The 27,298-nt window shown below is 37.2% G+C and overlaps 1 protein-coding gene across 1 annotated transcript; it reads left to right on the top strand.

Annotated features, from left to right (window-relative positions):
- The first annotated feature begins 923 nt into the window (after positions 1 to 923).
- Positions 924 to 26,545, top strand: GABRA6 (gamma-aminobutyric acid type A receptor subunit alpha6). The gene is made up of 11 exons (XM_072872408.1): positions 924 to 961; positions 1,185 to 1,303; positions 1,644 to 1,711; positions 2,983 to 3,203; positions 3,309 to 3,391; positions 4,012 to 4,155; positions 4,587 to 4,739; positions 4,820 to 4,972; positions 9,156 to 9,415; positions 21,283 to 21,555; positions 26,495 to 26,545. The coding sequence occupies exons 1-11, from the start codon at positions 924 to 926 to the stop codon at positions 26,543 to 26,545; spliced, it is 1,563 nt and encodes a 520-aa protein (XP_072728509.1).
- Positions 26,546 to 27,298: the final 753 nt, after the last annotated feature.

Consider the following 27,298-nt stretch of genomic DNA (forward strand, 5'->3'; position numbering starts at 1 on the left):
TGGAGCAGCCTGAACTTATTTTCCTTTAGGGCTAACTACATTAACACACTTACTGAAGGAGGGGACAGTAATGATCCAGTCAGTACTTATCAGGACAAAATTAGTAATGTTACACAATCCCAGTGGTTTAAAAGTAAGGAGCTCCAATTCTAACAAAAGTCCTAGTAATGCCCTGGTTTGAAGTCTGAGTGAAATCTGTGTATGTAACCCTCCAAAACAGCTTAGTATTAAAAAAAAAAAAAAAATCCCAAAACCTGAACCAGAACCAACTTTTACTGTTCGATGTTCATATATTAGTATGTTTAGATATTCAAGCCCTCTCTACAGTTCTGAATGATTGATCATGAGGAAATCTGTTGAGAAAGGTCAAAAACCGCAGTAAATTGGAAAGTGTAGGTTGTTTTTGTTTTTTTTTTTTTCAAAGTTCTAATGATGCAGAAGCTGCATAATAATCTCCCTGTGAACCATAAACATAATAAAAGCTGAGGCCATTTCTAACATAATCTCTATCAGCAAGATGCCAGCGCTTTTCCAGATTTCCTAACGGGTCCCTGCTAATTCCATGCCAAAACTAGCAGTGGATTTCTTCCTTTTAATCTCCCCTAATGCCTTGTTCGATTATTGTCACTGCTCTCCGACTGCGCACCGTCCCTTCAAACCCTAATTCCCCCACTGGAACAGTCAGATGAAGCTGAACGGCGGTGGCGAATTCAAAGGACACATACGGCCACAGACACCCCGCACCTCCCCACCCCGGGCAGAGGGCGGCCGAGGACCGCGAGGAAGGGGGTGAGGCAGCCGGACTCTCCGGTATCCTCACCCGGCGGAGCCCTTGGCCAAGAGGAGAAGGAAGGATGAGCACCGACACTTGCTCCAGTTGACGGGTCTGAGGGCACCTGAGCGTCCTCGCACATATCTGAGGCATGGCTCTGCTCATCGCCTGGGTATGCGTCGCTGTGAGGTGAGTGAGCTCTCCCCCCCCCCACCACCGACCCCTAAAGGCTCCCTCAAGCCCCGCGGCAGCCCGGAGGAGTAGCCGAGGGGGGGCCGGGCCCTCTTTCTTCCTCTGTTCTCCCCTGGAGGCGCGAGTTTGGCGGGAGGGCTGAGGCGAGGGGACGGAGGCGCGAGTCCGGCGGGAGAGCTGAGGCGAGGGGGCTAACGGCGGGACTTGCCTCTCCTCGCAGCATAGAGAAGGCGCTGGGGGGCCAGGGCGACGGGGGGGACCTCTACTCGGAAAACATCACTCGAATCCTCGACAAGTTGTTGGACGGCTACGACAACAGGCTTCGACCGGGCGTTGGAGGTAGAGGGAAACTCCCGTCCCCTCGGGGAGCCTGAGAGCACACGGCTCGGTGAGGGAGGGCGAGCGGGAGCTCTCCGGCTCCCGATGGAGGGGGTTGCCCGAGCGGGCGCGGAGAGGAGGGTCCCGTCCCGGACCCGGCAGGAGGGAGGCGGTGAAACTCAAGAGGCGGGCGGCAAAGGAGGAAAGTTTCCCGTGCCCCGCCAGCCCCCTGCCCGCCGGTTCTTGCGGGGCGGCCCCGGTGCTACGCTCGCACCGCGGCCCTGAGGGGCCCCGCCGTGGGGAGCCGCTCCCCGCCACCCCTGACCCCACTACCCTCCCAGCTCGTCTCCGTGTCCCACAGGCGCCGTGACAGAAGTCAAAACGGACATCTACGTGACCAGCTTTGGGCCGGTGTCCGACGTGGAGATGGTAAGGGCCCCTGCTCTCCTTTCCCGGGATTCATTACGGTAGCATCTGAGTTGACCGTCATTAAAGCAGATTACGAGGCTTAATCTTCTTGACAATCTCTAGGGCCCAGCACAGCATTTTGGCTAGAGCTGCATATAGCTATTTCCCCAGCAGAGCCAGCCAGGGCAGCCTAGGCCCAAGGCTAGGCATTGAGGGCCATGCTAGCCTCAGGTGAGGGCACAGATGGGATGTTAAAGATACCTCTTTAACCTCGTTAAGAAGATTGTAAGCATCTGTGGCCCAACACATAGGTTTGCAGGAAGGCTGTGTGGTAGGAGACAACCTAATGAGCAGCTGCAGGGACATCCTGCTATTTCTGAGACAGCTGCCCCTTGTTATGCTGGGTGCCCCCAAATTCAGGTAGCTGCAGACTTGGATGAACTCCATCAATTACAGCAGCAGCCCCGGGAAAATATTAAGCCATTGGAGTAAGGGTGGCATTGCTGTTCTCATTCTGGAAATTGACTTTGATTGCTATTTTTACCCTTGTACGCTTCCTCCAATACCTGCTCACCTGAGCCTGCAGTCCAGTTTGCAGGCAAGGAACTGTGGGCACCAAGATACAAGCAAAAGTTTTTCCACCTCTTCATCAGTCAGTCTAAGAGAAGGCATAACCTTGCCTTCTTACACATTTGTCTCTGGCCAAGGCTTAGCTCCATTTCCTAAGCAGCTTCTGTAGAGAACTCCTTTTTGAAGGCTCGTGAGAATATTACTAAGAATCCTTGAGAAAAATAACTTAGATTAATATTAACTTGACACAATAATCCTACTGTAATGTGACTCACTCACACATCAGTCCTTTCTTTGTGAATATCCAAAGAAAGCTGCAGAAGAGGCACTGAGCATGTCTTTTTGTTCCTGGCAATTAAACATTGATTGTTTTTGCACTTTGAAAGGATACTAAATTAGATATTTGTATTTCCTTAGACCTCAGTCACTTTGAATTAAATTATTACTTCTGAGAGGACAAGGAGGTTTTTTTCCTTACTCATATCAAATTATCTGTTCACTGATTAATTTGTAACTATTCTTTAAATAATAAGAAAATAGGATATTTTTTCATAAACTACTTTTTTTTTGGTAACTAATTAATGGTAATAGGATTAAGTGTTTAAGCAGTGAATGAAATGCCACTGACGTGTGTTAGGTTCTTTCATGGAGCTACTGTATACACAGCAACTTGGGACTGCTGGCCCCCACACATAAGTCAACCACCTATTTATTTTCCATAGGAATACACAATGGATGTCTTCTTTCGGCAGACATGGACTGATGAGAGGTTGAAGTTTAGTGGGCCAACTGAAATTTTGAGGTTGAACAATTTAATGGTCAGTAAAATTTGGACACCAGACACATTTTTTAGAAATGGAAAAAAATCAATTGCTCATAATATGACAACTCCTAACAAACTTTTCAGAATTATGCAGAATGGAACTATTCTTTACACAATGAGGTGAGAGCCTATTCTTCTGCTTTTGGTTGACTTTGATTTTTGATTCTTTCAGCAGTGTTCCTGCATACCATTTTTTTCATTGTCATCTACTATAATGTATTCTAGACTAACCATTAATGCTGATTGTCCTATGCGGTTGGTGAACTTCCCTATGGATGGACATGCTTGTCCATTGAAGTTTGGAAGCTGTAAGTTTTTCTGTATCTTTCAGTTTTTTGTAGTAATACATTTGGTCTACATGTATGTGAGAAGATCAGAAGTGAGATCCTAGGACACTATTTAATGACATAACTGAAATTTTTTATTATATTTTTTATACTAGAATCTTACTTTCTCCTCTGAGACTCAGACCATTCTTAAGCACATGGATTTATTAACTGAAGGGTGACTGTTGAGGCATATCTTATTGTTTATTGCAATATTGTTTACTGTTCATTACACAACTAGTAGTCAAGGTGGGTCCTTCAACAAGTCATAAAAGCTGTGGTACATTTACTCTTACTTCTAGTTTTGCAAATATTTAATTGATCTGTGGTAATCAATTTTGAAAATATTTAGTTGATACGTGGTGATCAATGTATGTGCTTTACAGCAAATTACGAAACAAAAGCTAGTGCCTATCAGGTCCCACCTCAACCATTGTCTTATTGTTGATTTTTTTGCATTTTGTCATTAATGAGGTTAGGAACTTGCTGGAGCAGGATGCATGTTTCCATGGCTATTTGAGCGACAAAAGGGATCATGCTACTTATTTTTTCAATTGCTTATAAATTACATAATAATAGTAATTTTTCCCTCTGTAACTCAGATGCTTATCCAAAAAGTGAAATAATTTATACATGGAAAAAAGGACCCCTGCATTCAGTAGAAGTACCACAGGAGTCTTCCAGTCTCCTCCAGTATGACCTCATAGGACAAACTGTATCTAGTGAAACAATTAAATCTAACACAGGTAAGATGTAGCCGTGTGGGAACTGTTGACATTATAAAACACGTCTTGAAAATAAATTATAGGGTTTTTTCATCTAGAACTGAATTAGTTTAATTATCTTTTGCCATTTTAGAAACTGAAATCCTTGGAAAGCATCTAACCATTGTCTCTTAAAAGATAGCTTTTCAATACGGTCCCTTTAAGCATACAATTTTTCATGCAATTCTTAAGAATTCCCCCTGCCTCTCTGCCCCAGTAAAAACAATACATAAAATGAATATTATTCTCCTCTGTTTCCATAAGGTCACTTTACCTTTTTTTAATCAGCTTATTTTTATTATGCACTAGGAGGCCTGTAAGTGCTTTCCTCAGAACATCGTATGTTGGATTTAAGCCAATAATGTTTACTCATATGTTGCCAAAATAATGCTGACATACTTGTCTCTTAACAGATGAATATGTAATCATGACAGTTTATTTCCACTTGCAAAGGAAGATGGGCTACTTCATGATACAGATATATACTCCATGCATTATGACAGTCATTCTTTCTCAGGTGTCTTTCTGGATTAACAAGGAGTCTGTTCCAGCCAGAACAGTTTTTGGTATGCTGCATTAAGGTCTTTGAACAGCTCAGCATCACATATACCATTAATTCATTCCTTTCATTGCTTGTTTGTTTTAGGCGAATATTCACTTCAGCTGCTCTATTTCCATCTTCAAAGGAAAATAGGCTACTATCTCATTCAGACATACATTCCATGCATCATGACTGTAGTCCTGTCTCAAGTTGTGTTTTGGATCAACAAAGAATCTGTTCCAGCAAGAACTGTGGCTGGTATTTGTGTTTTGTTCTTTTATCATTCACTTCATTCACTGTATTGAATCCATTGTATCGAACAGCTGCTGTAATCCAGTGGGGACTGGAAAAGACAGTTAGTAGGTTTTAGTGAACAAAAGTAAATACTAACATTAAACCAAATAATACTCAATCTGCCCACAAGGGTCAAAATTCTTTACTCTGAATGTTTGGTTAGCCAGACTTGTTTGTGATGTTTTTGTTCCCCTCAATATTTCTGTGTATGCAGGAAGGGACAATTTCAGAGTAAATTTCAACCTCCCAAATTTTTAAAGAGGAATTTTTCTATTGATTTATTCTCTTGTGAAACCAATCTGAGTTAAAGCTTTAAAAAAAAATCACATGGGATGGAATTAATCTCATCTGACATAAGGTACCTCATCTAGCACTCATTCTGAAGTGCTCTCTTCCCCTTGTCTACAAAGGTATCTAAACAACTAGCAAGGACTTTAGATGGATAAAGTTAGGTGAGATGACTCCTGTTCCTAGCACAGGTTGGAGTTGTAATGTGAAAGGTGTGTCCGTGTTGCATGGCAGGGCACTTTTTCTTTCCAGTGGTTTGAATTAATGCTCCGAAAGCTGTGAGTTTTGTCTCCTTAATTTTTAGTGTGTCCTCTGCTATTAAATGACACATCCCCCCCACTTCAAATTGATAGGCTCTGAAACTGCACTTTCACTGACTGAATTGTTGTTTCTAGAAAAACAATCATAAAAATAATAAGCAAAAATAATAAAACTTGTTAAAAACTTCATGAATCCATACCTACAAGTTTTGTAACCCTATCTATTTTCTCTTAACCCAGTACTTCTATACCAAAAATTCCCTTTGTGAGACTTGTGTTCAGTAACAAAAAGGCAGTTATATGTTCCCTAAGCATAAATGATGCAAGTCTCATAATTCAAAATGAGTCTATAATTGTAGTTAGCAGGCTACAGAATGTGTATAATTTGATTTCAGTCAATTGGCATTTCCTACCTGCCTGGAATGGTATCCATAAAAGCATTGCAAACTTTTAGGAATTGTAAGTGAACACAACTTCCTCAGGTGCCTCTGAAGGACGATCAACACTTTTGTTCTTGAAATCCTCATTGGGAATTGGGATGCAGTTTGGCATCATTAAGCACTTACAAGTATTATTTTCCGGCAATTGGGATTTCTTTAAGTGCTTAAAAATATTAAAATATCAGACAATAGATTTTCAAAGATGTTTACTGCAATTGAAGCATAAAATATATATAGGAGGTTTGTACACCAAATATGATGCTACCTGATTTGGCTTTATATTGCATCTCTGGACTATACAGTTACATCCTCTACATTTTGAGTAAAACATATTTGCTACCTAGTGGGCAGTGGAAGTCAATTCTATATGCTTGAAGTAATGTGCAAATAAGTCTTTAGCCGATTCAGTAATAATTACATAGAGACGCCACACCCTGGAATAACAACTCTTAGATGTCATACTGAAGAGTAAATACAGAATTAGAAACAGAAAGTATTTTAAGAAAATAGTAAAATAGACACCTTTCTCAGTATTGTGGAAAATTAGTCATGTTGGCATTTTAAAAGAATATTTCAATCCTTGTTCCATTCTTATTTCTACCAGGCACAGTCTAAGTTTATAGTCCTTACTAATTCAAAATCCCATGGATTCTAAATACCTTCATCTAAGGAAAAGAGGGTAAATTCCTTATCACAAAAAAGACTTTCAGGCCCCAGTAAAAAAGAAAAGGTTTAAAATGGAGAAGTAAGTCTCCTTGCTGCATCATATTGCAAATACTTGAATTACAAATTTTCAGTTTTACTTCTAAGTATCAAACTATAAATTTGAGAGAAGAGAAATTAATAGTAGGAGAGTAACAATAGTGTGCCCAAACCAGTTTCTCAGAACAAATTCATTTAGCAACTCTATTTACCTCCAAAATGGATGCCAGTTATCCTTTGCAGGTGATATTATAATAAATACTCTGATCATTTTGCAAAGATAAATTAATGGTCATAAGCACCTACTCTTTACAGACCTGCAAGTGAAAAATGGGAGACAGAAATACTTGAAGAGGCACTCTTGCATTCTTTATAATTGTGTCATTGAAAAGAACAGCAGATTGCTAGTATGAAATTCCTTATTTTATGTGGAGCTATGTATGTAGTCATGTGTGAAATTTTATGAAGCATGGCATTATCAGAAATTACTTAGAATAAGAAATATGGTTATTGGAGGCCTAATTTTAAGTATGCTCTGAATCCATATATCAATGGCTATTATTTCACATTTTCATGTGCCTTTATCTAATCTTTTTTATTCCTGGCAGAAAGCTCATTTGTTATTTTGCAGAAAGATAGTAGTCAGCCTCTACCTTCCTAGCAGGTCACCCTGGGAATTTTAAACTAATATCTAGTCATTAAACTTTATTTGTAATAAAGTCTCAGATAGGGAAGGTTGTATGGGTTTTTTTTGTTGTTTCATTTTTAGTAAGAAAAGATAAATTTCAGTATTTGCATTATGTAACAGATCCTTCAAAACTTACCAAGAAGTGTTCAAAGTGGAAAGACAAGGGTAAACAATCATCAGTTACACAGTTTACCAACCGTAATTTGGCATTCGGTTTGATAAAGTAGTTTTCTACAGTGCAGAGCATTTCATCAATATTCACTCCACATTGAGAGAAGTCTTATCTATATCTGTAATAGAATAGGAGTCCTATTACTAAGTTTAAATTCCTCCTGCAGTAAGTTTTTATTCAGACACAGCATATATCATTTTTATTACGAACTAGCACATGGACAGATACTAATCTAATCACACATCATATTGAAAAGTTCATTCTGGACCTTTGAAATTGAAATATATCTCAGCATACTTGTATTCATATGATAAAATGAGTCTGGCAGATTTGGGAGAAGTAAAGATCCTACATATTTTTATACCATCTCCTATTTGCATTTCATTAAAACATGTTAACTAATGACATTGGGACGTAGTTAACCTCAGACAGCTGGCAAGCTACATCATGTGAAAGAGTTGCAAAAAAACTCTGAAAATGATCAAGTCACCCTGTCTTGATGCTGCAGTATGCAATGACACTGCATCCTTTCCGCTGAGCATCATTCATAGCATATTGATTCATCATCACAACATGCCATTATAACATTTTTACTTTCCCACCTACCCTTTCCCAACTGCAGAAAAGAACAGAAGAGGGTATTCTCCACCTTACTGTCTTTAAATACCTGCAGTGTTCACATTCTAGCAGGCATAATTATAAGTAAACATGAGTCACAGAGGCTCATATGTTAATGAATGAGTTTGCTCTTACACTTTTTGCTCGTATTAGGCAGCAGTGGGAAGTAAGTATATATCCTACATTATTAATGCTGTACACTCCAAAACAGAAAGAATAAATTCATGAGTTCATGTGAAGAACACTCTGGGGCCCATGAGCTACATGACCAGATTTGTTGTGTGAAAGTAGATAAGCAGCTCTAGAGAAGTAGCTTTTCTGTCCTTCCATATTTGTGACTATGGGCACTTTCAAATCAATATACTGTTAGTGAATCTTAAAGAATGTATCCAGTGATTAAAGACAACTGCCCAGAGGACAAAACTTTTATTACTAGAAATATTTGGATCATAGCCTACCACTGATTTTAATGCAGAATTTGATTGATTCAGTGAGGGTTCTGTAAGCCATGACCTGTCTTGTGCAACAACAGGAGAAAGAGAGGATCAATGTTGGGAAATGACAGTATGTTAATCTAGATTTCTGCCAAACGTTCCACTTACTAATGCCTCAAGTGAAGTGTCTTTCATAGTTTGAGTCTGAATTTTGTTATACCCATGTTTATCACAATTCTAAGAAGCTGCACTATGTAGCTACATACCATGTATGTAGTTACCTTAACTTTCAGTCTGCTCATTGTATTAAAGAAGTTTGTTCAGAGCTTTTAGATGCTGAAGCCAGTATACATGAATTACATAAGAATACAAAATACTTAGCAGTCTTGTTAGTTAGCTGGTACGTAGGATGACAGCTAAAACCAAAGAGGAGTTGTTTTTTTTTTAATATATATGAATTTAAGAGTTTAATATATATGAATATATAAGAATTTAAGGTTGAAGCAAAATTCTAATGTCCCCATTTTCTTTCTCTTATTTTCAAGGAATCACTACAGTTCTAACAATGACCACTTTAAGCATCAGTGCACGCCATTCTTTGCCCAAGGTGTCTTATGCTACCGCCATGGATTGGTTCATAGCTGTGTGCTTTGCCTTTGTCTTCTCTGCACTTATTGAGTTTGCAGCTGTCAACTACTTTACGAATCTTCAGACTCAGAGAGCAATGAGGAAGGCAGCCAGGGCAGCAGCACTGGCAGCAGCACTATCAGCAGCAACTGTACCGGCAGAGGACGAGATTGTCTCGGTAATTGCTTGCTTTTCTGATAATAAACATCTTATAGGAAGAGGCAGCTGAAGTACTGAATGCAAAACAATATTAAAGTGATCTTAACCTGAAACAGATTATGTAACCGGATCGTGTCTATTTATCAAAGGCATTGTTCTTATTTTGGAAAATGAAAAGACTTCATTTATTCATAGTTTATTTAAATTTGAGATATGATTTACTAGAGAGATGTTTATGAGGTAATATATTTAAGGAAAGCCATTAGACTGTTACCCGTAATACTTCTCTTGAGCAATGCTGTAGGCAGTGTGGTCAGGCAGCTGTGGTTCTCTCGGTAAGTCTGCAGAATTTGTAGGACACTGTACAATGAAATGAACATGTGCATTGGCCAGATGATTATGGGATCACTGTAGTACACTGGTACATACCATAAGTGGGTCATCTGGAAGAAGAAGAATTAGCCTTTACATAAACTTGGCATCTGTTACTTTCATAAAAAATCTGTGTTGGTGGAAGCTTGGGGAAAAACATAAATGTAAAGATTAAGGATAGATTTTACTACATGCGAAAGACGGGAGGGCTTTCTAGTATCAAAAAAAGTATGTCAGAATTGCTTGTAAATATTATTCCTTACATCTCAGTCTAAGTAATGAATGCTGTCTCACAACATATGTTAATATATTTATCACTATAGCCCTCCTGTTTTCAAAATCAGTTTTACTACCACCACATTTCCCTTTTTGAGAGGAATAGCAGAATTTGACCTTCTGCAAAACCTTTGAGTCTGTAGTTGAATAAGGAAGTCAATCTAAGAACTATTGAATATCAGGGCAACACCTTACTCACCATATAGTCATTTTTCCACATTTTCTTATATACAACAGTTAAAGTTATAATATTTAGGTACATTCAAACCATTAAATTCATAATTCATTAAGTTCCATGTAATCGCGAAAAGCTCCACAGCATCTTGCTACTGGTCCTCATTGGAGCTAATCAACAAATGTTCTTCACTTCAACTGGGAAGCACTGTGCTTGTAAGCCATATTGTATTTTGCTTACAATTTTTTTTAATATTGAAAAAAACTGAAGACATTGTAAGATATAATAAAATAAATGCATTTTTTTCACTAAATATATAAATGCAAAAAGAAGCAGATCTTTATACATTATAACTCAGAACCACAGCTTTTGTGTTTGTTTTTTAAATCACAGTTATATAAAGAAAATACAAAAGAAAGTAAAAAAAAATTCAAAGGAGCTTGGAAGAAAATGTTTGCAGAATCTTGCACTGATTTTAAAGTGACAGCAGAAAGGCTGACTTAGTTTTGGCAATATTTGGAATGTTCATATCTACATTTATTTTAACTAGTAAACTTTTATAATTACATTTAAACCTTACAAAAAACAATGAGAGGAAAAGAGAGTATGTATTTGCCAATATTTAGGACATACTTCCCCTGTCCCCAGTATCATGATATTTGACTGAGAAGTACTCTGGACTGAATGAGCAGGACATTGTGACAGTGAAATAGTGTAAAATAAGAAAAATACTATTAAGACTGAAGGAACTTTAAAATGTACTAAAGCTTCATTCTTATTCTTTTATTGACTTTTTTTTGAGGGCAAGCTATCAGAAAAAAAGCCAAAGAGATCACTTGGCTTTATGTAGCATGAGGAAAATATTGATAGCTGCTACATAATGAAGAGGAATAGCTCTGATCTTTCCTACACACACTTCCTTATTCAAGTTTGAGTTAATCATAGTGAGGTTTCCAAGAAGGGGGGTGGGGGAGCTACTTTTTTTTCATTGAAGTTCCTGCTGAGAGATATGAAAACAGTTTGGCCTACTCTGCACGTGGCTACTGCTGGTGAATTCACAGCAGATTCTACAAAGCTGCCCCCTGCCCCCCCAAATTCTAGAAGACAACTGTTTCAAAAAATAACCCTCTGCATATGCCCCAGATATACTAGAACATACTCCTGATGATTGTACTTGTGGGTGAGATATACATGGTCTCTCTATCACTGCAGACCAAGCTAAACCCAAACTACAAAATTGCTGTTGAACAAATTAATAAAAAGAAATGAAAAGACTTCAAGTTTCTTATCAGCGGCTTCAGCCACAAACAAGCACAGAGCCAAACTGAAGACACATCTTCCTCATTTTGTAAATATTTACTTGTTAGCTTTTCCAAGTAAAAACAAGCAAAAAATAAGCATCTAGGAATAAAATAAATGTCTATGAAGTACATTGCAACCATTTCCTCAAGAAAATTATTTACAACTAGCTAACAACATATAGATTTAGAAGAGTAGTAAACCTCATCACATCAACATCCCAAGGTAAATTCAGTCTTCAAAACAGCCCACAGTGTCCACAAAATTCTATAGTCCTGATCTTGCTCAAAGCTCATATTATCCAAGACAGTAATTTTCAAGCCCTATAAGTCCACCACTTTTTTCTCACAGGACCAGTTGTCTAGGAGAACCCACCTCTGCAGTAACAGAAAAAGCAAAATCATTGAGATCATAAAAACGAAGGGTGCTTATAATTGAAGGAAAGACTATGTAGTCAAAATGTCTTCTAGAATAATTAACTGTTGGATTTAAAAGGTCCCATTCCAGAAAGGCATGCTGGGAAAAAGGAGTAATTACAGGATAAAAGATTTTAGAGAAACCTTTTTTTTTCTTTTTATTTTCTTTCTTTTTTTGTATGGTGAAGGTAAAGGGGGAAAGAACTTTTGTATGTTGTCACATAGATGGATATACTGCAGTCAGTGATACAATTTCAGCTGAAGCAGACCTGAACTAGCTAATCTGAATGCTAACAGTGTAGTTAGCACAGGTTAATTGTGTGAGTATATGATAATTTCCTCAGGATTATCATCCTCTACTGAGCTTTGTACTTCTATAGTTACATTACTGGTCTTAAGGCAGTTATGTTTAAATAAGGCACACAGGATAACACTCAGTTTCTTTCTTATTGTAGATTTAGGAGCTGTTTCTGAGGTCCTGATTTCCCTTTTGTTGCCCCATGCCCCCCAACTTGTTCAATTTGTTTGCCTCTAAATTCTTTCATCACTTTTCCTTCCAGATTTTTCTTTTTTTGTTTGCTACAATGCCCAATTCTTATTCTTTACCCCTTGCATAATTCATCTTACCTCTCCTGCTCTTCTTTTTGCCTTTTCTCCCCATTTACTCTGCCTCTCTTCTTAAAATGTTGTTTTCGAATTCACTAGGGAAAAAAATCTATTAGAATGCATGTCTTATACATTAAAATGGTTTTTTAACTGTCTACTTTATTTGATTTTTTAAAAAGTAATCAAAATCTTTCTCTTCTCTCATACCCTGGGCTTTGGTACTTTGTCTTTTCTAATCTGTGATTTTTTTTTTTTTTAATTTCTTTTTACTCTTTTAGATAGGATAGTTAAGTTTTTCATCCACTAGTAACGCTAGTATTTTTATTTGTGATTTTTTAAGTGGATGAAAGTTGTCAGAATTTTAGCTATATGAAAGGGCAGGTATAGGATGAAGAGTAGTGAACAGTGTCAAAAATGCATACTGTCTTCTGCATTTATAGAAGTCAGATGGTATTTTTACATGGAGAAAATTTCTGAAGATTGTAAAGGTTTACTTAGCTTTGGGGAGTCCATTTGTAAAAATGAAAGTGAAAAAGTGAGATGTACTTATGTGAAAATTTTCATGGCTATACAACAACCAGTGGAACTTTGGTACTGGTAGCAACATTAAGAGCAACAGCATAGACTATATGTTTTTAATAATCTATTATCTTAAATTGCCTGAAGAATGGCTAAAGAACATTGTGGGAATAACCTTAGGCTGTCTGAACTAGTGCTTTCTGTATGACAGGAGATGCATGCTCCTGCTTTGTGCAAGAGAAGCCCAGGGAGACAGTTTTGGTATAAATGAAAATTCAAAGGAGTTATAAAACAGCCAGTTAGAAGCTTTTGCTGCTTGAGTGAGGGCCTAAACTCATCAAGATAAACATATTTACAGAATATAATCAGTGTTTTTTTAACTCCAAATTAACTATGCTTCCTGAAAAAAAAAAATCAAAAATCTTTCAAGATACTATCAAAAAGCCTCCTTCCCCCTTCAGTCTACTTAATTTTATTTAAAATCTTTCTTTATTCAAATGAACAAAACTTTTTCTCACGGGTTTTTTTATTGTGGCCAAAAAGCCTGTACACTCAGAAAATAAAGATGGCAAAAGAACAAATTCTGCTCTACTGTACTAATGAAAGTAGGAGAAAGTCATTGGACTACACTGGTTTCAGTAAGAGAGACAACGGTCCGACTATGTTCTCAGTTAACTGATGACAGCCCAGTGTGCCTGTTCTGGTTCCAGGAAAGCCACTCTATTTACCTCAGTTAACTGAGAACAGAATTTGGCTTGCTCTTTTTGTCAGCTGCAGTCAATCCCTGTGTGAAATACAAAACTATAGGTGTTCCACTCCAAAATATGATGGCAACAAGCTGAATAGTCATCTGGACCCTGACAGAAACCTGTTTCATTTGTATGGTGACCAAGCTTGTTCTAGCATGTCAAAACCAAACATATATATATGTATATATAAAAAACATTATGACATTTAGCTTTTTAATCCATTTCAAATGTGTATTTTCTATATCAATCATGTTGTTTCATCATTATGGCTTCCTTTATCCAGGAATATCCCAATACTGGAAGTTGCAGGGGAAAGGGAATTGGTGATACTGTCTGGAGTGCACCATTTGAAGTAATGCTGTGCAAGATGGTCAGGGAGTACACACCATGGATGAAAAGACATCCTTTCCCTGTGAGATACTACATGTAAAAGACAAAAGATTGTTACAGTGGTAGCTCGATTACAGTTGTGTTCTAAAAGACCTGTTGTTTTAATAGAAAACAGCACTGAGCAGTGAAATACTGCTGGGAGAGCTTCCTTCTCCTTACAATAGCCCTGTCCCTGTGTTTCAAAATAACATGGCCTGGTCAGAAAAGCATTCTCATTCTCTTTAATAACCCTGCCCAATTGCAGAGCAACTGTTTGTCACTTCAGTATAGAGGATTTAGTTTTCTGTAATTACGTCAGAATATATTGAGTGTGTTTAATGAGTATCCTAGTGTTACTGAAAAGAGGGCACTTCTATTTGGATTATCAACAAGCCTTTATGAGATCATCCTAGAAACAGCTATATGCATTAAAGTCTTGACTGAGAACATGGCACTTTCAATCGAATTAGGGAGACCTTCCTGCTCCTCCACAATTGCAGATTATCAAGTAGACTATTAAAAACAAACAACAACTTTCAATTATATTGACTTTTTGTCATCCCAACAGGGAAAGTAGATGCTGATTATTTCGTTCTGCCTGAGTTAAATATTTGTCTGATTGACAAAGCCAATGCAAGGCAGTAAGGAAGGTTTAGAAATAGCTGGTATCATTCACAAAAATAGAAAAATTCAAGATTAATTGGATTTAGACATTTTTTTGTTCAACGTTGAAGTCTAATCCCAATACCTTTTTTGCAGGGGGGCAGTAAGAACAAAATAAAGTAAGTTAAATTATAGAAAAAAAACCCCAAACAAACCTCTCTAGTGCTGTTTGTGCAATTCTGTCTCATTTAGACACTCAAAGAAGTAGTTTCTATATGCTGCAGAAATTTAGCAAAGTAAATGTAGAGACAGGGATTGTTCTGGACTGACACTGATAAGTTTAAGAGCCAAACGTGACTTCGAACATTTAACACTTTTTAACATAAACACATATTTTGACAGAGGCTCTGTGCTAATTATATGATTTTTCTGATGTGCTACGTATAAATGTTAGGAAGAGACTCTACCATAGTACATTCACATTGAAAAGAGAATGACTAGAGTTCCAGTCTCCGCTCTCCTTAGTGCTTACCTGTTTTATATGACAGCAATTTTAATACAATGAGCATGGTGTATTTTTCAAAGTTATGCTTTCTGCCTTTAATGGCTCTTTAGATTTTCCATGCAAAGTAGAACAGCTTTGAAGTAATAAGGTAACAGCCTCTCCCCCTAACCGCCTTCACCTGATGGTTAGGCTATATTTTGAGAGGTGAATTTCAATCCCTGAAGGTTAAGAAAGAATTTGAACATGGCTTTCCCATGCTCCAAGTGAGTAATTTAACCTAAGTGATTTAACCCTTTTACTAGGGTAAAGCACGAAAAAACCAAATTTGCATGTTATTCCTCATAATATTCCTAGGAAGGGAAACTTAGAATTCCTAAAGAGATGCCTAAAGCTAGGACTATTAATGACTTCTAAGCTATATTCAGCTTTTAATTCTGCAGAAAGCTGTTTATAGATGTTTGCAATACATATTTTTTGAATCAGATCTCACAGATGAGCTTTGCAAAGAAATGTCTAAATTACAGGTTATAATGAATCTCTGGCACTAGATGGATACTTAAACTGCACAGGACTGTAAAGATTGAGGTACTTTAGTGCATGCCTAAAAGGAGATCTTACATAATGTGGTGAACCTTCCTGCTGCAAGGTGCTGCATATGGTTTGTGCAGTAGCTAAGCAGAGTTTTTACGGATCACATTGTTGAATGTAGGGGCTAAACTATGCTTAACTCCCTCTTTGGGAACTAAGTCACTAGCATGTGATTTTATGTGTATAATATGAATGGCTGAAATTACTCAAACTGTATCTACTCATGAGATGGGCAGGGAAAAAGAATGTTATATATTTAATTTAGTATTCTGCCTTGTATAGACATTGAGTTTTAGTTCTAGGGGTTTTTTTTTGTTTCTGGTTTTTTTTCATGTGTTTTGTGATGTCAGCAAAGTTCAATATACTTAATCCAATAAATTATAATGAAAAGGAGGAATAACACATTTAGAGTGAAAAAAACTTTTAAAGTTTATTCTCATGAACCTCTTTTTACTGCATTGCCCAGCAAAAGAGACGTAAGTGAGTAAAAGAGAGATAAGTAAGGACATACAGATATTCATTTGTTTAAAGTTAGCCAGTATCTGAGTGCATACATAAGATACTCGTGTTACTGCTAGGTCATAAACTAAACTGATAGTGAGAATATGTATTTGCAGTACAAAGGAACAGAGAACAGTAGAGAATTTTACAAATATGAATTACAGAAGTCTCTTAAGGAAAAAAAACATAAGAACAAAGTGTATTCATAAATCACAGTTAGCATCCATATAAAAATCAGAAAAAGCAGAGAAAGAATTCCGTTTACGCCAAGGTTATATATGCTGTATTTTTTTAAATCTGGAAGCCAAGCAATTTGCTGAGACCCTCCTGAGATATTCTGAGCAGAAGCAAATTCTAGTGATATTGATGAGAGTTGTGAGAGAGCAGCACCTTTATAGAGAAGATGAGACTGCTTTGTGAGATGAGATGCTTTGTGAGATGAGACTGCTCTGCCCCTGTACTCAGCACTAGTGAGGCCACACCTTGAATACTGCGTTCAGTTTTGGGCCCCTCACTACAAGAGAGACATTGAGGTGCTCGAGCGTGTCCAAAGAAGGGCAACGAAGCTGGTGAAGGGTCTAGAGAACAAGTCTTATGAGGAGCAGCTGAGGGAACTGGGGTTGTTTAGCCTGGAGAAAAGGAGGCTGAGGGGAGACCTTATTGCTCTCTACAACTACCTGACAGGAGGTTGTAGAGAGGTGGGGGTCGGTCTCTTCTCCCAGGTAACAAGTGACAGGATGAGAGTAAATGGCCTCAATTTGTGCCAGGGGAGGTATAGACTGGGCGTTAGGAAATTTTACTTCACTGAAAGGGTTGTCAAGCATTGGACCAGGCTGCCCAGGGAAGTGGTTGAGTCACCATCCCTGGAAGTATTTAAAAGACGTTTGGATGAGGTGCTTAGGGACATGGTATAGTGATGGTCTTGGTAGTGTTAGGTTTACAGTTGGACTTGATGATCTTAAAGGTCTTTTCCAACCTATACGATTCTGTGATTCTGTGAGCTTTCTAGGGGATCAGATAGCTGAGCTGCAAAAGCTTAATAGAAGCCAGACTGTACCTTACTTGCTTATATACATACCAGTCTTTGTCTAGTCCAGTTTTATGGTATCTTACATTAAACAGTGATCTTGCAATCTGTTCTGTGTCACTGGGTAGTCATATGTAGTGACAATTTTAATTGCCTGATGGGACTAACATTCCACATGAGTACAAGAGTACTCCTCTGAATCAGGATTCAGTAACTTAACAAAATTCATTATTTCATTATGACACAGTGTGCCATGTCTAGGCTTCTTGTTGTTGCTCTTGCTAGTTGTAAAACAGTCCTTACTATGTGAGTCACTGGCTGTGTGAACTATGCAAAATAGGCTATTCATTCCTGCTTTCTCTCTGTGTTTTGCTAAAATTTCATCATGTCATTGTAGGTAATCTTTGTCAAAAGGAAAAGTTAAATCTAAATATAGTAGACAAATTACTGTAGCTGCTGTTCAGATCTCAAGTGTAGTAAGAAACTATATGGTTTCCTCTTGCCACCTTCTCCTCTTGGTTTAGCAGTGAATTCCAATGAAAAATATGAGTTGCGGTTCTGGGGCAGCAAGTCTGGTCTACAGTCAGCTACCGCACTGAGAAATATCTTCATTACACATCTGAGATAAATTTGGACTTAGAATGCCATATCCTGGGTAGTGGCATACAAGAAAATAGTCTTGACCCAACTTGCTGGATAGGCACACAAGGGTGTTAAAAACAGTGTAAAGAACTACTCAGGGACTTTCTTAATGATCTATATCAACTCTAAAACATCTCCTCAGCAGGTGAAGAGCATGACAAAAAACTGGCTTTACGGAGACAGTAAAATGCACTGGTCCTTCCTGAATATTGGAATAGGCTATTTTAGGTAATGATAAGTTATTAATATCACTCCATTTATAGAAAGGGACCTAAACTGGCCCCAAAGTGGGAGCATAATCAAGTTTGTTAGTGCACTCCCCAAGTTCTGAGGATACACACTGATTCCAGATCTTCCTGTCTCCAACTTGAGATGAAATCACATTGAGATAATCCTCCTTCTACAGCAATCCTCCTTCTATAGGAATGAGATTTAATAAATGTTATAAATAAAATAACAACCAGGATTACACTTTTCCAAGTGCCTATTCAGATGATCACAATGATTGACTACCTCTACGTTCTAAATATGTTCAGTACTGAACATCATCCACAGACCATATGCTACATCTCTTCTGCCTACTATTAACTCCATCACCTCAGTACAATAACTCCTGATTCATGCTTGAATGATCCAGAGCAGAACTTGACCCACCTTATACCAGAACATTGCAGATAAAAAGGGCTAAGGTTTACCTTAGCACTTATATTTTTAGGAACCACTCATTCTCCACAAAATGTCAAGCTATCTTGCAGTAAAGCAAAAAATAAGCTACCTTACAACTTCTACAATTCAGTTCAAAGCAGAGCATACAAGGAAAATGGACTAGAATAGCAACTTGAATGAAAGCAGTAGCCCAGGCTCGGTCAGTCAGTCTGTTTATAGAGTGGGATTATTATTATGATTAGCACAAGTGGACATGGATAACCCTCTTTCTGTTTCTGTGACACATCTGTAGATCATCCTCCATTTAAATCTGTCTGTTGCTTGCTGTGTTACTGGGAAATACAAAACCAAACATCTGTGCTCCAGATAGGCACAGCCCCGGAATATGAATGCCATTTAATATCCATTAAAAACGTTATACTAATCATTTAATATGTAGATGGCAAAGAGGGAGAAGGAGGGCTATGGCAAGTTGGAAGTGTTGATGGGTTGTGGGGGAAGAAAAAGGGCAATAGATAAAAGAGATACATACAGAAAAAGCACTTTTCTTCTTTTTTTTTTTTTTCCCACATAAGATGTTGTCCTCTCCACCTGTTACTTAGACTAAAATCAGGAGGTTTTATGTGAGGAATCCAATCCATCTCTCCCTAATTTCAGTTGGATACCAGTCCACTCATCCATGAGCAGAACTTGGCATCATGTTGTAGCAACATCACTTGTTCTGATACTCTGGCAGTAACACGGACCACTAAAAGGATAGTTCCTGTTGTAACTCTGTTTTAAGTCATACATGAGATATCAGGAGCTAGTCTTTTATCTAAAAATTGTGGCCCAGGTACAAGTATAGGCAATGTATTTGGAAAAGAAAAGGAAAAGAAAATTCTTCTTTTCCTTTTAACGACCCCGTCATTTATCTGATGACTAAAATCTGTTTCCATGCATAGAAATCCTGCAAGATAAATCCCAAAACTGCTGACAGTGGGCTACATTTAAGTGAATGATTGTCACTAAATCAATCCCAAAGAATGACTTTGGAAATTGCATATCTAACAGAATTTTGCTACCTTAAAACCATTCAAATGTTATTATTCCATGTTACAATCGAGATATATGCTGTTGTATCACAAATTATTTACATTGTCTAAGACTACACTCATCAGCTTCAGTCATTCGGTCATCTAGTTCTGCTGACCAAAAAAGCTGCTTATTCAAACCCAAGGATAGCTGCATATGTTGTACAATTTTGTGCACAAGATTTTTCATCAATAATCTGGAAATAAGTTTTGCAATCCTTTTTTGATGAAGCTTTAGACTTAATCTCAACTAAAATGTTGTATGTTAGTATTGCTTTTTAGAGTCTAAGGTATTTCTATTGTTCCCTATTAACAGGAAACTTGAGTACTTCATATCAAAACAATAAAAACCAACTTGACACTGTAGGCATTCTTCTGTATTTTCTCAGCCATCAGACAAATCTTATGGCTGCTGCCATGCATCCACATTACTAATGGTAGTCCTGGGTAGTGGCAGTAGCAGCAAGGTTTTTGAAAATTTCATCCCATTTGATACTACTGTGAAAGTACTGATATCCATTAGAGCAGGCTTAGAGCCTGTGGTAGATCCTATTCCTAAGCCGTTTCTGCAAGGAAGAAATCTATTACTTCTACTCTTGTGAAAGTAAAAAAAATGGCAACTTGGCCACAAATAAAACCAGGTACATAATGAATATACATGTCAGCCTAGCAACTAAGAGGTAAACTCTAAATGTACCTAAGGTCTGGCTAAATTTTTAAGAGTTTTCATACAGCTTTCTGAAGAGTAATTGGACCTGGCTAAGAATATCGCACAAAATATAAGAGTAATTTGGTTTCATTTTACCACAAATGAAAATAAAAATAGTCCCACTACAGTTAGGATGAGTATTTGTCTTCAGTTGTATGCATGAAACTGCTGCGGGAATCATGAGATATATTTGAAAATGACATTTCATCCTAGATAAAACTACAGGACAATTTAGCTTTCACGTCTTCAGCACCTGTAAAGTTAGTCCATTTCCTTTTGTGCAGCAGTTTTCTAGTTCATCAGCAGCTAGTTTGGGGACTAATAACAGTGTGACAGCTTGACTCCATTAAGTGAGTGTTTACCAAAACTCATCAATGGGCTCACACGGTGAAGACTGCACTTGAGCCAGCCCATATGTACTATTTTGTTTAAATTTGATTCATATCTACATAAACTTCAGTCATACGAATATATTGCAAGTTAGATACACCATTACCTTCTTTTAGCGCCATCTTTTATTTTTCTTTCTCTCTTGTAGCTTCCATTTATTACCATGTTAAAAATATGGAAAGCACATATTTTTTATGTTTTTACAGCAAAGCTTTAGGCCACAAATGTACCTCCGTATACTTGCATTATTTTTGTGATTTTCTTAGGTTGCTCTACAGCAGAGAAGCAGCAATAAAATCAGAAAGTTGACTAAAAGGGTGGAGAGAAGCCTAATGATCACAAAACCTAAGATTCTGGATCCAAAAATCACCCCTTTTTCGTGTCTCCTTTTTCTTCCACAGCATTCTGACTCCAACTGTAACCTGAAGAAGCGAGTAAGCTCTGTAACATCTGAGGCAGATCAGTCTCCTGAAGCCAGCATAATATCAAATAGAGCATCCCAGTGTCAACCAGTGTCTGTTCCAGGGGCTGCTCCACCAGCCCCACCACCACCACCACCTCCTATTGGAGGCACAAGCAAAATAGACCAGTATTCTAGGATCCTCTTTCCAGTGGCATTTGCAGGATTCAACCTGGTATACTGGGTCGTTTATCTTTCAAAAGACACTATGGAAGTGAGTAGTAGAATTTCTGAATACTTGCTTGTAATATGTAACATGTTTATTGACCAATATTATTTTAATTGTTCATTTACTCTTGCAACTCCAGTTAATCAGTCCTTTCTGAGGAAAGTTACTGATAATAGCTTTCTCTAAAAAATCAGCTTTGGCTTCCAGTAGTAGTGGCACTAAATACAATGCAGAAAGGCTATCTGAAGATGAGAAATGTAAACACTCATCTGTATGCCATGTTGCACTGAGCAGAACACATTGTGTAAGACAACGTATGACGCCATTCTCAGCAAACAAACTAATCTTAAATCTTCCATTTCTTGATCTTCCTATCTGCAGTAAGGAATGGTAGAATTATCTGTTGAAGCAATGCAGTGAAGGAGATAAGAACTTTAATATCTCCTAAGGTTTGCTCAGTGAGGTAATAAGATAACAGTCTTCCCAAGAAAGTTTGTTATTCATTCTAAACGTTTATCCATAGTGTGAAGAACTGACAACTGCAGCATACAGTTTGTGAATCAAGAGTCCTTGTTTTTATACATTTTAACACTGATTTTTCCTGTTTCTTCATATAGCTGAACTGTTTTGTGCAGATAAAGCTGCTAAATTCTTTAAGTTTGTTTGAAACAGGCAGAGAGTGATCATGTCTTTAGATATCCATGAGGTCCAGAAGAGATGTGTGCGCTGCAAATTGAGCGTGTCTAGAATAACAAGTCAGTGATTAGTCATTAAACTTTAAGTCTTTAATGCTTTAATTCTCTAATTTTTCCCTTTTGCCTAAATACAGCTAATGGTGTCCCATTTCTTTGGTAAAAAATATATTCATTTGCCTCGTTGCCATAGAGTTTTTGAATCTCACTGTACATTGCAGTCAATATGATTGGTACATTTAGCTTTATTTAGGACAGCTAGAGAGATAATGATGGTATTTAGATAGTACTGAGTGCACAAAGTCCCTACATCAATAAAAACAGAGGCTGGCAATCTGGTATGAGTGGTGAGCAGATTGTACCTTTATTTCCTAGATTAGAGGTAAAGCAGGCCAAGGGAAATTTCATGGACAGCCAAGAGATGTTGCAGTTCAAAGTAACAAGACGGTGCTGATCAGCTGATTGGTGGCATCTTGCCTCTGCTTGAAGCAGTGGCTACTAGCCTCTAATTTTGCTGATTTTTGCTACTAGTATGATTTGGAAAATGCTGTCTCTCAAAGATGGAGTGTGCTGCCAAGTAGCTTATATGAAATCAGGAGAGCAGGAAGATAGGAGGCACTATCTCTTACAAATGTTCCTGCAGATGTCTCTCTCAAGAGGTCACAGCTGCTAACTCCTGGCCACTCAAAATCTGCCCAATGCTAAATTTAGCATTTGTGCCAGAGTTACTGATCCTGCTATTAAAATATTGACTACGTGTGCAAATTACTTATCTCAATCAGAGAAGGGAAGTATCAAAAAAGCTCATGTATAATCATTACAGCTTCTGTTTAGAAGCCAGTTCCTCAGCTTGTGTAGCTTGCTTAAGTCCAGTGATTTCATTCAACCATTCACATTTTGGATCTAGAAATATTTGGAACATAGTTGCTGTTTCCCTTGGTAATGATGAAATATTTACACTGAACCTTGTATATTAATAGTTATATTAGAACTGGGCTTTTAAAATACTTTAAAAAGTCTAGGACATAGTGCTGACTGTAAATATTTTTAAAATGCCACTTTTGCAAGCTCACAAATATGCTCACAAACTCAGAAATTATGTTCTGTAGTAGCCTTATAGAATGACAGAAATCCAGCAGCAAGATTTAGAAAACAGAACAGTATTGACAGCTGGGGTGTTGTGAATTATGAAGAATGTAAACAATTATGTGAAATGTTGATGAAGCTCTTCTTCATAAATTACATTTTTCTGTTTGTGTACTCAGTTGTAGCTAATAATGATTGTGATATAAATTGCTAGGTTTCTAATTCAGTATGTTGAATCACTTTACCAGTTGTTACTTTCAAGGAAAACCAGGATTATTTTTGCTTTAAAAATATATTAAAAATATGTAAGCCTGTCCATTCAAGCAGAGGAGATACAAAAGTCAGGTGAGCAAAGCATGGCATGCTTCAAGGCCAGTTCAACTCTATCACAAGCTCAAGCCCAAAAGATTAAATATTGGTACAGTATTATTCAGTTAAGAAATTTAACTTCATTTAGAAAGTGCATTTTGTGCAGTATTTCAGGTATATTAGCTTTTCTTTTTTGAGTTACTTATTTGAGTTCATTTGGCTTTTGTTTATAAAACAAAATAGAAAAAAAAATCTAATCTGCTCATTGAAATAACCAAATTTGCTGTGCACAAGTTCCTGTATGGCAGCTTTCTAGGATTTTGATTAGTGTAGTTTGGAGTGCAGAACATCATTCACCAAAGTCTGTCATTGTGGAGCTTCCTAAACCAAACAGCTACCTACTGTCTTTGGATGGTGCATATAGAATAAATCAAGAAGCATTTCATTAATCTGTTTGTAGAAGCAGGCTATTAGCACTGGAATCAAAGGTAATCTTCAACTCATATCATTATCTTCTGGCCAGAGTCTTCCTTTGACTTTGAAAGAAGCACAAGAATCATTTTTTACTTCACGTTCCGGATTCAGAGCATCAGCTAGAATGAGCAGTCTTGTTAATGTAATGACACAGAGTTGCATGAAATAAGGCGCTCTCTCCTATGCTGTTTGGTAGGATGTCTGTGCACTACTAAGCAGTTTTCTTATGGCTTAAGTAATGGGCCATATGTTACAGAAATGAATAAGTCATTCTTGTGTATTGTATCTGACAATATTTATAAGAACCTTGGGGCTTGAGTACTTTTCAAAGTGCTCCTTGGAGTACCTTTTTCTTCCCCCTCCATTTAGTAATTTTCTTTTTGTAAGACTTCAGGTTAATCACCCTTTCTCTTACTATACATGTAAACTAAGAGTATGTTAATTACACAGAAATTTTAGGCTTTGGAAGTTTGTATAATGAAGAAGGTGTTTCTAATAAAATGTATGCCTTTAAACATTTGAATATTATTTTTCAGAGCAGCCAGGATTGGGCAGGTAGCAAAAGTATCTTAGACTGAACTCTGTATTTGTACTTCCTTATATACTGAATCAAGTCCAGCTCAGCAAACCGGGAAGTTTAATAGCAAACTTTCATTGTAAATTAATCTTTCGCTACATTTTTAAGCAAAATAGCAGCATTCTCTGAATGAAAAAATGAAAACAAAAAATTCCAAGTTGTAATTCAGTGCTTCAACTGAATGCTTTTTATACGTGGATGGGGATAAAATTATCTTCTAGCCTTAATATTTATTTAAATGTTTCTATTCTCCATTGGAACAAGTGGGAAAACATTCAGTAGCAGTCATCCACCGTGCAACTTGATACATAAAAGATATTTCAATGTAAACTGGTTTGCATTGTGGAGTAGCAATAGCGTTGCAGGATGAGAGTTATATTGGTAAAAGTATAGAAATGAAGCTAATGTAGTTCTATGCCTGCATTTTGCTAGACAGCATGTTATTAGAACCTAATATAACCAAAGGACAACATAAAAGTAGAAAAAAGGAGGTACTTGAAAATATGTATATGAAAGAATCCCCAGTTGAAATAACAGGTGCCAGTTTTTAGACCACAGAAAATGCTGATACTTGTATGATAAGCCCCCCTTTCTCTCAAAAGGTTTTATAACTCTAATGCTGACAGATGCTTAACTATAGCAATATCACTGTGCTGTTTATAATATGAAAAAAGTAAAGCATTAAAGTTACTCTAAGAGGACTTACTCCCTCACTACGTAAGGTCAGTTTGTAATTAATTTAGATGGAAGGTTTGAAGATGTGACATCCCCATGATTTATACATGCAAAATGGAACAGGCATATTTCTGTGGTGCGTGTTCTTCTGTAGAGTACAGTAATATCTGCCATCCACAAAAAGCTCCATACAGTAACAAACAATACACATTTGTCTCGATTAGCCAAATAGAGAAGTTCTTGAAAGGAGAACAAAGCTATCTAACAAATGAGAAAAAGTTGTTCTGTCTTTTTATTTTGTCATATAGCATTTTTTTGGCTTTGTTTTTGGTTTTAAATCTTGCTAAGTCCTTGAGCTGAATACTAATTTATGACAGTGACCTTGGTAGGTAAATTGCATGCTTAGCTTATTTTAAAATTTGCTTGATTTAGAATGCAGAGAGTGCCCTTTTAATGAGAAGAATACAAGTACTTAGTCTACCTTTGCCATATCATTCACAATGCATATGCTGTTCTCACATCTTCTTACACACCTTCTTTCTAAAGGAACCTGTCTTAATTTTTATATGTAATGTTATATTACAGTTTTTAATTTAATGGAACACAGAATGATGGAGTGAATCAAACTAAAGAAGGATATGATGTTAAAATTTTGATGATAAACTGCAGAAAAACAAGCAGAGGCCAGCTTTTATGTTTGGGAGCAGAGGAAGGTACAAAGTCACTGAATGTGCTAAATGTCTTGGATATTATTTGGATGCAGAGAACACAGTATGATGGCAGAAAAAGAGTTACATAACAGGTTGAAGAAGAAGATGAGATGCTAATGATGTCAAGTGGGAAGAAACAAGAACAGAGAAAGACACAAGAACTGGAAAAGTATTTAGGTTCAGTATGTTAATATTCATAAAGCTTGCACTGTGTATTGTTACATCATGTTTCAGTTTAAACACGGGAAAAATAAAGTTCAGGAGAAAACAGTCACTGACATACATACTTACAATTGATCTTTGGTGATCCAGGTAATGAACATCAAATTCTAAGAGGATTCTCCCTTGTAGTGCAGTTCTATTTTAAGTCTGCTGAGACAGTTGGAAATCAGGTGGGTTCGTTGGTGAACTTAGTTGTTAACAACTCATAGCTAAAACTTCTCTCTAAACTTTTCTTCCAGTTTTTTGAACCTACTGCAATGCATCTTCGAAATGACCATCAGTCCAACTGAAGAACAGCTCAAGGTTTCAAAGAAATCACTGAAGGTCGTGTAGGGTTGAAGGGACTTCAAAGGATTTGTCTATCCACAGGTGCTCTCCATTTTCAAACAGGGAATGTTTATATTGGACATCACCTGGAAACGAACTCTGGACAAATTAAAAAGATAGAAACTGCACAGGGTTCTAATACTTTCTTAAGATTTCTTACATTGATTTTGCTATAAAAGTCCTTGTTAAATTATTTTGTTCAATTGTCAAAGAAAAGAATGTGCATTTGTTCTAATTCTGTTATAAACAATTGAATGTTTATATTGATATAAAACATCAATACCAGGATTATATTTTTAAAATACAATAAGGATTGCTAAAATAAGCCAGATTCTGAACTGGTATAACTTGGCATGGTTTCGCTGAAAGGTTAGGAGCTGCACTGATTTGCAGCACTTGAAATTGACCCAAAATAATGTTAAGGAATCCTATGACAGGGAGCTGCAATCCCATCATGTTTTCATAACCCTTTCATAGAAAAGATGAATGATTAATTCTGATATTCTCTAATGCCATTTTCGTCTCCTTTAATTTGAGACAATATTTAAAAAGAACAAATATATTTTAAAAAAAGAAATAGAAACTATTGTTTATGTACTTTAGCTGGTTAGTTATGACAGTGTAATTTTTTTTTGTTGAGAGTGACCGTGGAAGTACAACCAGACTAATAACAAGCAATTTCTCGGCAGGATCTAGAAATGCAGGACAGAGGTGTC

Source organism: Ciconia boyciana, chromosome 9, assembly GCF_034638445.1.
Source record: "Ciconia boyciana chromosome 9, ASM3463844v1, whole genome shotgun sequence".
NCBI lineage: Eukaryota > Metazoa > Chordata > Aves > Ciconiiformes > Ciconiidae > Ciconia > Ciconia boyciana.

Bases quoted from the DNA above. Each gene is read 5' to 3' on its own strand.
- GABRA6 (XM_072872408.1), top strand. From the start codon at position 924: ATGGCTCTGCTCATCGCCTGGGTATGCGTCGCTGTGAG. The intron at 4,156-4,586 runs GTAAGATGTAGC...GTCTCTTAACAG, and splicing joins AACAATTAAATCTAACACAG to ATGAATATGTAATCATGACA. The intron at 9,416-21,282 runs GTAATTGCTTGC...TTTCTTCCACAG, and splicing joins CAGAGGACGAGATTGTCTCG to CATTCTGACTCCAACTGTAA.